This window comes from Mastacembelus armatus, chromosome 9, assembly GCF_900324485.2.
Source record: "Mastacembelus armatus chromosome 9, fMasArm1.2, whole genome shotgun sequence".
Lineage (NCBI taxonomy): Eukaryota > Metazoa > Chordata > Actinopteri > Synbranchiformes > Mastacembelidae > Mastacembelus > Mastacembelus armatus.
Window position 1 is genome coordinate 8,923,144 of NC_046641.1, and position 11,605 is coordinate 8,934,748.

An 11,605-nucleotide genomic window follows, 5' to 3' on the forward strand; every position below is an offset into this window, starting at 1 on the left:
AACATTTAAAAAAGGTCTCACAGCCCATTGCCCATGTTGGTGCTTGCCTCTTTAGTTTAAGTCTTAAATCTAAAACATGCTCATTTTCCAACCTGTGCAGGGTGTGAACAATATCAACATATTAAACATGTGACTGGCAGGTCTGCAAATGGCCATGACATCCAAACTTTGCTCTACAGCGCCACTAGCGACCAGAAGTTGTTAAATACTGGTTTGAGAGTTAAATGCAGTGTCGTGTTTGGACCGGGTGGTGTCAGGCCAGAGCTGAGTGCGTCTTGCTGGCTGGTCGTCTCTAATACGTAGCCATCGTCGAGCTGCCCGCCGTCTGCTCGCACTGTCGCCGGGTGGAGTTTGGCTACAGTCCGCAAGACAAAGACCAGTGATGGGGCGGTGAGTCCGTACGGTACCGGCTCTGGACGTAACGTGACTGGAGGTTGGTTCGGTTTTCTCACCTTTAAGCTACTTGTTTTTTTTACTGTTCGTTGGGACTTGTAAGATGCTGAGTCCAGGCTTACAACAAAAAGGTCGGCTCAGCATTTCATGTACACACGGACAGTCGGGGGTGAGAGGAAGCTAGCACCGTTAGCTCGCCGACCACAAGCTAACTTTAGCTCAAGTTGGACTTTAAATCGTCCCTTTGGCTTCGGGAGACCCGGGTCTCAGTTCAGCACCACCTACGGTCTAGCTAGCTGTATTTAATTACCACTGTAGGTTAGCGGGATTCTGTATTACCCTAGAAGGGCTGACGGGAGGTAACTACGTGGTGATGAGAGGAGCGTTACCCGGGATGGAGCCTCTCGTTAGCCGTCCTGCTGCATCATCAGAGGCGGTGAGGACGGAGGCCTCTAACCTTATCGCCTTGTCGGGGCTGATAACTAGTGTAAACTTATCTGCTCCTTCACAGAGAAGGGATATATGACTTTTAGTCAACTCTTTCAGTAGATTATTGGTGTCAGTTTCTTCTCAGCCTTAACTTTGCAGACCGGTTAGGTTACATGAAATGCGCACAGACCACAGTTTGGTGTTTATTAAATGACACGATAACGATGTGCAGTCAGGCTGAAGAGGATCATGCTGACTGGTTGTTTGTCCATCTTTTCAGGTCAATGATACACTGAGCTGCAGAGCTGTTGGATCTTCACCAAACAAGAGAGTCACCTGCTGTGCCCAGTTGTTTGTATTTCAATGTTTACAGATGTTGCAGCAGCAGGAGACATTGCTCCAATAGCAAAGAACATCTGCATAACGGACTGGACATTTTTCCAATGCAGCAGCTTTTTAGATTTTACTTTTGTTTTCTTGGACTTTAATTTAGCCAGGTTTCAGAAAGTAATTCATGGTGAAAATAATATTTATTGATATTGCCCAAGAGGGCAACATCAAGATGATCTCTTGTACTTATATTGATGCCCTGTTCAGTGTGAGGAGTTGCTCCATCCCCTAGTTATATAGATGAAGGACTTTTTCTGACAATAGACAAGGGCCATTTGGGGCCAGGAGGTGAAGCGCTGTACCTCCACTGCAATCAACTTTACTTTCTGATTATAATTTTTTTTTATTTTATTTTTTTTTTAAATATACATTTCCTTGCCACCCTGACTTAAAGATGGACCTCTTTTTCAACCCCTTTGACAACTTGCTGTGTATCCTGCTGGGTATCTCCTTCACTGTGTGGTTCACCCTGCTTCTGGTCTTCATCATTGTGCCTGCCATCTTTGGGGTGTCCTTTGGCATCCGACGTCTTTACATGAAAACATTGCTGAAGGTCTTTGAGGTAAGAACTTTGTCCATAACTTTAGGTTTCTCTGACTTGATGAAATAAGGAAGCACAATATCCTGTTTGGAGTTTGGTGTGGTGTGTCAGACATAAGTGTTTACTGTTGAAGCAGAGGATGGAATGAAAATTATAAACTATTCACACACACACACATGCAAACAGCACAGTTTGTGTAAGGGTGTGTCGCTATTGTTGTTTAGATTCCAATTAAATTGTCTCCTGGCACTATCAAACATCCTCTTTTTCAACATATAGTAGTTTGTCAAACTTGTTGGGCTGTATTTGCTCTGACTGCATTTTCCCCACCCTTTCGATCAACATGTCATTTTTATTTATTTATTTATTTGGATCCCCCATTAGCCTCTACCAAGGTAGTGGCTACTCTTCCTGAGGTCCCTACAAGCAAATATTACATTACCATACAAAACTACAAAATTCTACAACAATAAAAGTAATCAGTAATAAAATATCTTAGTACATAATATAATAATAAAACATAATTTACAACAAAATAATAATTATAATCTCAATCATAATAAAAAAATGTTTGCCTGTAGAAAAGCCTGTAGAAAGAAGCTGATCATATACAGTTACAGTTTCACAACTGCAGATCTGATAAAATACATTTTAGAAAATTACTTCTTCACAGATACATCTCAGGACATTGGTCAGGTGAAGGCTTTATGTTTCTGTTTAGCATCCAGCCAGTAATAATTATATTAACTGGCTAATGCATATTAACTGCCACATAGCCAGTCTTCGCTTGTTACATAACCAGAAAAGCAGTGGTACAGAGCTTGTCAGTAACTGTTGTCTGTGACACAGCTCCAGCAGACTGGAATATTGCTTGCTTAGTGATTTTCACTTTTCACCTTCTCGAATTGAGTGTAAGTAACAAGTGATGGCACTAATACAGCATATCATCATTGTGCAATGAGGCTAGATAAAGGTATTTACCATTAGACAGTCGCTTTCTATTTGTCTCCAGGCACAGTTATCCATTTTCTGTCTGTTTGCCATCTCTGGTGTATGTTCACGAATAAAGCTGCCATCACTTTCCAACATGTACCTTTGGGAGCAGATCTTGTGCCATAAATAAATGGACCAGTGGGAGATATGGTCATAAATGATCCCAGCTCGTGATTCCAGTAGTAAACATGCGGTTTAAAGAAAAGGTTAAAGGAGAAATGCATTAAAAATCGCGCAAAACTGAAGCTGTGTTTTTTAATTTGTAGGATTGGTGTGTTGTATTGTTGCTTTCAGAGGCCTCAGTTTCAGGATTGTCGAATTTAAGCCTGGAATGGTTGTCTGAGGCATGACTGAGTGTACAATCATGGCCCTCCCCAGTTGCATTAGTTCCACACAAGACCTACAGTGGCTTTTTGCTTGGTGCATTTATTTGCTCAAAGAAGGTTTGTGTTGTTAGCACATCATTATGCCAAGAGTCAGTATTTCTTTCTCACTTAAAAGTCTTTGTGACGCAATTCAAAGCCTATAAACCTTGTTTTTTTTACATGCAGCACTGGAGCCTCATGCTAGATACATGGACCTGCTTCGTTTTCTTAGCCTTCTGTTATTAGAAGGAGCAGATTTTTGTGCTGTGCACCTCCTTGCTTCACCCAAAGAATTATTACTGTCAGCTGCAGCTGCATTTCAACACGATGACTCAGTAGTACAGCTTGTTATGACATGATGTAAAGGGAGCTATAAGAGAAAGCAAAATAGGTCCTGCTTAGGGTACCAATGTGCATAGCTACTCCATTTGGGTAATGATTACTGCTATCAACTAGACATGTCACTGCTGAGAGCAGAATGTCTTTAGTCTTCACATCTTTTGAGAATGTACAATATTGGTTGCCAAGCAGGTTTTTGCACAACCCATGTAATAAAATGTGTTTGCCTTCAGGTTCTCCCAAATATGTAAAAATATTTTAAAACATATTTAAGTTTTTTTTTTTTTTTTTTTTTCCCAGCATATTTTCAGGTAAATCCACTGTATCACTCAGTATTGTCATATTTTCTTTTAACAAGTCATAGGTTAATTACAGTATTTTTGACTTATACAAATATGTGAATACAGCATTATAGCATTTCTGCATTTGCATATAAAAAATGCTAATTTTTTTTCTACATCATTAATTGACAAACTTTATTACCACTTACTGTGGTATGATGTGTAGTCTGAGACTTGGTTAACACACCCAACACTTCCCAGTCTTCATTTCCTGATCTCTCCTGTTTGTCTTACAGCTAGAAGAACACAGTGTCCTTTTCCTGCCTTTCTTTGGACATTGTCTGTTTATGTCTCAGCATGCACAGGGTGCACAAAAAAATGGCCACTTACTGTGGCCATTTTAATAGCAGTAATGTGGTAATCACTGATACAGCATAGGCCTACTTATTCTTTAAGTTTTCCTTTTCTGAGGTTTTACTTTCTGTCAAACCTTACTACATGACCACTCACACACTTTCTACCAGTAGAAAGGTCAAACAGTCTTCAGTCATGACATTGGTCTTGATTTTTTTTTAAATGTTCAAATGAAAGTAAGACATAAAAGAGATCAAAAACCTTTACATAGTTCTTGTTCTTTCTCTCTAGTGGGCCACACTAAGGATAGAGAGAGGAGCAAAAGAAAAGAATCATCTGCTATACAAACCTTACTCAAATGGTAAGATGTACTTAGTAGTTTAATGGCCTGCAAGTGTGCATGTTTAGCAGGAGTATTTGTTTTAGAGGTGAATATTGCTGACATTCTGACCCTCTGAACTGCTCCAGCTATCATCGCCAGGGAGCCCACCTCCTTGGAGGAGGAGATCAAGGAGATCCGGCGGAGTGGCAGCAACAGAGACCTGGACTCAGCCTCTGAGTTTGAGATGTCTGACATCTTCTATTTTGCTCGGAGAGGCGTGGAGAGCATCATGGACGATGAGGTCACCAAGCGGTTCTCTGCTGAGGAGTTGGAGTCCTGGAATCTGCTGACCCGCAGCAATTACAACTTCCACTACATCAGTCTTAGGCTGACCGTCCTATGGGGGCTGGGTCTGCTGATCCGCTATGGCTTTCTACTGCCTCTCAGGTATTAGCTGCACTTCCAGCATAAGGTGGATTTATACTTAAAAGCGTACCCTTTGTGCAACGCCACCTTGTGAGTAAAAAGGTGGAGATCCTTTGTCTGTAGCAGCTTAGAGAGGCACAGGGACAGTGACTCAGGACTAAGCCTCGCTGGCTCATTTCCAGTTGCCAGTGGGAAGACCCATCAGGCCACTGTTTCACAGACAATGACATTCTAGTCTCTCATCCAGCCAATTCATTGTCTCATTCAGTACTTCTCCTGTTGAATATTGGCCTGGCTCACCATTTGCATGAAACCTTCGCCTCTCTGTTTTTCTAATTCTCACCTAATTTAATGAGCATCTTCACCAACCCAGAATGATTGGTTCATCCTGATTAGGTTGACCTGTTGGCCAGCTTAACCATGACCTTATATGCTCTCCTGACAGTGGGGAATGGTGGACAGTGTCATGCCTCTAAAACCCTTCTCACCTGGATAACAGTACTGATGATTCTGCATGTTAGCTGAGTGGTACAGAAGGGACACTTCTATGATAAAAGATTGTGTCCTTCCATTTAAATGTGGTTAAAACAGATCAGTTAGTTTTAAAGGTTTGGAACCAAAACATGGGTTTCCTCCTTTCTGTGTTTTACATGCATGTTTCGTTGTAAGGGATTATGTGTAACATGCCTGTGTGTCTCTCCACCAGGGTAACTCTTGCCTTTACTGGTGTAGGCCTCCTTGTGTTCCTCACTTCTGTTATTGGGCTACTGCCAAATGGAAAGTAAGGCTGAAGACAAGCTTGTGTTTTGTTTTTTGTTTTTTAATTTATTAAAAACATCAGCTCAGACATGATCTGCATTGTTGACACACCAAGTAAATTATGCTGTTATTTTCACCTTCTTGCAGGATGAAAAACTTCCTTAGTGAGAAAGTCCATTTGATGTGTTACAGAATATGTGTCAGGGCTTTGACAGCCATCATAACCTACCATGACAGGTAAAGCACCTATGCCTTCATCTCATACCTGTGTAATGTAATGAACCCATTCTCAGTAGTATTTGAGTAAGGGTAAAAGGGAAGAAGAACAGGGTTATTTGAACTATTCCTACAATACCCATTTCTTGTTGGGTATTGTTTTGCATTTTCATTTGCACAGCATATAGTTTAGCAGACAAATTGCAATTAATTCAGGTTTGCACTAAAATGTCGCTGGATGTTGCATTTAAAATAAATTCTTTAACTTTTGCATAAACAGTAACTGTATGCTGCAACACCTCTGGCACATGGTTTTAAGGTCTGCCAGAGCCTGTGCTAAAAGTGTGTTACAGGAGTGTAGCAGTGCTACTGTTTATTATTGGTTACATTTGACATCTAAGAAGAAGGTAAAAATAAGTATTTAAAATCATCATGAATTTGAAGCCAGAATAATATTAAAAAAAAAATAAAACGGTGCTGCCAAACGTGTTCGCACACTCCCGTTACACTTGCAACGTGATCTGTCCACAGACCCCTTGCCTCAAAAGGAGAGGGGTGTGTGTGATGTTATCTTTGGAGAATAGAAACCAGGGTGTGTGAGCAGTTGAAATGTGAATATGAATAGTCAAGGGAGGGTGCCTGATGCTAGACTCAAAGCTGTTTCCATTCACTGCAGCAGAGGTTATGAGCCTTGGTGAAGCACAAAACTGTTAGTATTTTTTTACACAAAGCCAAGGCATGCTCAACCAGACCACAGGTTTTTTTTTTTTAACCTTAAAAGAAAAAACAACAACACTTGGAGCAACTAAATTCATACAGCCATTTTCTAAATGGCAGGTGTTACTATGTTGAATAGAGAGAAGACTGAGCAATGGTGTGACCTACTATTACTGATGGTAGTGAAGGGTTTGTTTCCAAGTGTCTCAGGATAAGAACCTAAGAGGAAACAAGCTGTTTTTGAGAGGGTGGTACCTACAACAGGATGTAGAGGAGGAAGTTGATGCAGTGTATAACCTGTAGCTGCAGTGCAAGCTAGGCTACTCTTCTTGTTTTTTCTGTGTTTATTTCATCAGAGAAAAACACATTGATTTGATACAGATGAATTTCTCATGGATTAGACAAAGATCTGTCATTTCTTTCAGCTTTCTGAATGTCTGCTGAAAAAAACGTCTAACTTTTTGCATCATGTATTTCTCCAGTCTGGAGCTAAAAATACATAAGTGACATAGGAAATGTTTCCCCCTCTCTCTCTGTCTCTCTGTTTAAAATTGTAACCTTATCTCTGGTATGTGTACTCAGTACATTCAGGTTCCGCATGCTTTGGGTGTCAAACCTTTAACATAGACACCATTGGTTACTTCTCACAAGAAGACTGGAAGCGATGAACCCAAATTTCTATGAAGAATTGCAGTTTAGACTTCTAATTGTGTTGTTTCCTTGATTGCCATGCTGTGCGCACTACATGTGTATTTAGACATTTGCTACCATACCACAGCATAGCATTGTTGTAGTCCTCAGTAAGAAATCTTTAGGACACAGTGATTAAAAATCTTCCCATTTTAATTTTTCCAGTGAGAATAAACCCAAGAATGGAGGCATCTGCGTTGCAAACCACACCTCACCCATTGATGTCATCATTCTGGCTAGTGATGGCTGCTATGCTATGGTAACCATAAAGCTGCTTAGCAGGAAGCTACAAAAAATGTTGACACTGGTCACTTTTTCCATTGCCCTACTCTTCTCCCAGAAATAGATGTGTTTTGTGTTGTGTTAGGTTGGCCAAATTCATGGTGGATTGATGGGGGTCATTCAAAGAGCCATGGTCAAGGCTTGCCCACACATTTGGTTTGAACGCTCAGAAGTCAAAGACAGACACCTAGTGGCCAAAAGGTAGCATTAAAACCCGCTTTTTTCATGTTTGTCCTTCAACATAGTTTTTCCCTTACATAGTCAGTTTGTGTTGTTTGAAAATTAAAAAAGTTAATTAGTCAGTCTGGATTTTTTGTTTGTTTTTTGTGATGTATATTATAATTTGTTTATGTGAATTTGAATTTTGTGTCTTCTCAAAATGAGATGTTTAGTAATATAAGCTACATGCTTGTGTTGCAGATTAAGTGACCATGTAGATGATAAATCTAAACTGCCCATTCTCATATTCCCAGAAGGTGAGTTTGTTCAGGCATCTGGTACAGATGAGAATTATCATCCCACCATAGTCATCAGGTTTTCTTAAATAGCCACATAAGTCTCAATTTTTATACCTACTGTGCCTCCCCAGGTACCTGCATTAACAACACCTCAGTTATGATGTTTAAGAAGGGCAGTTTTGAGATTGGTGCCACAGTCTACCCAGTGGCCATTAAGGTGAGAATGATTTTCTTTTTTTTTCTTTTTTTTACCTGCTACATGTTATTTTAACCTTCAACATTTATGCTTTTTAACATTGTTTTCAGCCATTTGTTCATAAAATTGTGTTGATTAACTGTGCTGTTTTTGGTCCTAACAGTACGATCCCCGATTTGGAGACGCCTTCTGGAACAGTAGCAAGTTTGGCATGGTCAACTACCTGTTACGTATGATGAGCAGCTGGGCCATTGTCTGCAGTGTGTGGTACCTTCCTCCTATGTCTAGAGAAGTAAGACTCCATGGTTAACTTAATGGTAGCTTTTCTTTGATGAAAGAAACAACATATTAACAACTCAACACATTACCTTGTCTTTTTTATTTTAGATTACAGTAACACAACATTCAGATAGAAAATCCAAATCTAAGTAATGAAATAATGTGTACTGTCAATCCAAAAATGAAATAATGTCAGTATCAATGTTATCTTCATCAACTGCCTCCCAATGTATTTGGAAGTGGTAGTTAGTGGGAACAGAGTTCAGTGGAACAACTTTTTTCACTTACACTCTAAGCCACATTTATGCAAATTCATTTTTTATAAAATATTAGTGGCGCGGGAAGGTATTTGCATTAACTCGTTATGTTAACTATGTCTTTAATATATCTTCTTCAACAGGAGGGAGAGGATGCTGTACAGTTTGCCAATCGTGTAAAGGCAGCCATAGCCAGGCAAGGTGGACTGGTCGACCTCCTGTGGTAAGATAACATCCATTCAGCTCAGTTGGTTTGTACCACTTTTCACATCCACACCCAGTGAGTAAAATGTCTTTTTTATGATGCATAGTGCCCACTCAGCAGTGGCTCATTGAGTCTGTATGGACTGTGGTCCATGCTGAATGAGCTCTCAGGCCCACTGTAGAGTAAGTCAAAAATGAAGAAAAGAGACCTGTGCTGTTTAATGGATCTCTGTTACTGCATCATAAGTAACCACTGGGATGAATTTAACACGTTTGACAGAGCAAAGTTAATGTTTAGAGATGAGATTATTGGATTGGATTGCAATGAATTGGACTTTTGTAGCAGTGTCATAAACTGCATTTGGTCTGCATTTGATAGAACCTAATCATCAATAGCATATGGGAGAACTGCATTATTATCAGTCAATAACCTTTGACTCAAACTATTTTGTAGGGATGGAGGATTGAAGCGAGCAAAGGTAAAGGATACATTTAAAGAAGAGCAGCAGAAGTTATACAGTAAAATGCTGGTAGGCACCCAAGAGGACCGCAGCCGCTCCTGAAGAACCTGTGTGGAAATGGACTGGCTCAGAGACCAACTTGGGCAGTCAGCTCTGTGTTGGAGTGCCTGGACTGGAAAATTCCCTCTCTGATGTCAGCAGTAGTCCATTTGGCTTCCTTGGTCACTGCCTCGGCCTGGCATGTTCAGTTTGCATCGCTGGTCTGCTCCCTTTGTTGGAATAACTTGACTGAAGCCCTGTTTGCATTAGAAATGAAACGTACACAGAAAAGGAACATAGTCTTCCTTGGTGGCAGTCACTTGAGGGAAACTTATATTGTTTTCTATCAGTTCCTGTCTGTCCAATAGTTCAAGCTTTTTAATTTTTATTTTACGGTTCTTATCACACTATGATAGCGTTACAGACCTGATTATGCCTGCTAGTTAGAGGAGTTATTGTAAATAGTTTGTTTTAAAGCTAAAATTTGAGTTGGGATTTTTGCATGACTGACTCATGCCCACGATTTTGGGCAAAATGCCAGATTTTGTTACAATTCAGATATTTTTATGGGCTTTTTCCAAGAGAAAAATTGTATTTAAGCTTTGTGTTAGTGTGTTACATTAAGACTTGTATCAACCTATGTGGTCACTGCCTTGCAGATGAGCTCTTGTCTTTCTGTGTTTTTTCCACAGAATGTGTAAACCCTCACATTATGAAGTGGAAATTGTTCTCTCCCTGATGGAGGTTAATACGTTGATGCACATATTCCTGTTCCAACTCATAATGCAGCGTAACTGGAGTTTAAGGGTTTATAGTCCATTCTTTGAGAATTTAGTCGGGGGTGGGGGGGGGTTGGCATTGTGTCTTCAAGGTTAATGACACATAGGTAATAATGTAGGAAAATAGCCCTCATACATGGTCTCCTGACTAATAGATATGATTAGCTGATGCATATTCATGCTAATACAGTTCCTAACAAGAATCATGATTTCATTGGCTTTCTATCTGTGCAGTAACCATCTTGCCTAATTCATTTTAAGTGAACTTTACAAGGTATTGTCTTTATTTCCCTGCTCAGAAGTGATCTTTCTCCCACTTGGCAGCCTCTTCAAGGAGGTTTCAAGAAAAGACAGAGTGCAGCTGTAGTTTGGACTCCCTGTCAGGCTTTAGTGGGTGAACATGGTGGAAAGCCTTGGGACGTTCGCTCTGCGGTTTTCCTCTCTAGTTTGCTGAAATCAGGGATAGTCATTTAGATTGTTTCATCTCTGTCCTTCAAAATAAATGTTAAAGAATGTGACTCTACTTTTGACTTCAGTTGTTTTGTGCTTCTCACGCTGTTAGCCACTTTTGTTTTCCCTTCATGGAGGTGCACAATATATTCATAATTTACAGATGCATATGAAACTATAAGCTTTGTGATTGGCTGAACACACCTGATCCAGGTAATCAGCAGTGGGTATTGCGAGGATATCTGGAAAACAAGCAGGACAGTAGCTCTTGAGGACCAGGGTTGGAGACCACTGCTCTAAAGTAACTTAAAGTGTATCTCAGTGACGTTTTTACCTTCTATCTTTAAGATATATTTCTATGTTTATAAAGAAATTGTGTAAAATACAATGCTGACAAAAGATTAAACTAGGCATTTTTAAAGCAGCCACATGATCTTTAACTATAATAAATATTGTGTAACAGTACTGTCGTTTACCGGTTGAACTAGTATTTTTAGAATGTAATGCTATTCCTCCAAACAGTACAGCCTTAATTACTGCCTGCTATTCTGGGCAGCCAAGTCCTGGACTCTGGTATGGTGGTATTGGGGCTAAGCATTTGTTTGAATGCATAATTTGCATTATTCCTTAGCTGATTATGTACACTGGACTGGGCCTTAATGAGACTTCTGTCTGTTGATGTATCCTGCTGATTCTTATGCTTCACCCAAAACCCAGGTCTTTTCCTCCTGTCTGGAATAAAGTGCCTCAGTCTCCTTTCAGACGGGTTCCTGAACACGCTGACAGACATGGCAGCCTTGTTTTGCGTCTCTATTGCAATAGTTGAATGATCTGTTGTCATAGGTCAATAAAGCACACAGTGCTGTGCAGAGGACTAAGAGGAAATGGGAAGAAAAGCTCTAAAGGTTGGCTGTGTAAACCATGCCATGGCTCACTAACAGCACTATGGAGAGCCAGAGTGGGGCCCCCAGCAATCTCTGCTTTT

General features: G+C 40.2%; 1 protein-coding gene across 4 annotated transcripts; it reads left to right on the forward strand.

Moving 5' to 3' along the window:
• Positions 1 to 260: 260 nt before the first annotated feature.
• On the forward strand, positions 261 to 10,693 carry gpat4 (glycerol-3-phosphate acyltransferase 4). Of its 4 annotated transcripts, none has more exons than XM_026321597.1 (13): positions 261 to 433; positions 1,607 to 1,774; positions 4,377 to 4,446; positions 4,554 to 4,854; positions 5,540 to 5,614; positions 5,740 to 5,829; positions 7,381 to 7,474; positions 7,583 to 7,698; positions 7,918 to 7,973; positions 8,087 to 8,172; positions 8,315 to 8,443; positions 8,831 to 8,910; positions 9,346 to 10,693. In XM_026321597.1, exons 2-13 carry the CDS (start codon positions 1,607 to 1,609, stop codon positions 9,452 to 9,454), a joined length of 1,374 nt encoding a protein of 457 aa, XP_026177382.1. In that variant the 5' UTR covers positions 261 to 433; the 3' UTR covers positions 9,455 to 10,693. The 4 variants fall into 4 exon arrangements, with proteins under 4 accessions (XP_026177382.1, XP_026177381.1, XP_026177380.1 ...); XM_026321596.2 differs by having other exon boundaries at positions 263 to 433; positions 1,103 to 1,774; XM_026321595.1 differs by lacking the exon at positions 261 to 433 and adding an exon at positions 773 to 829.
• The last annotated feature ends 912 nt before the right edge of the window (positions 10,694 to 11,605 follow it).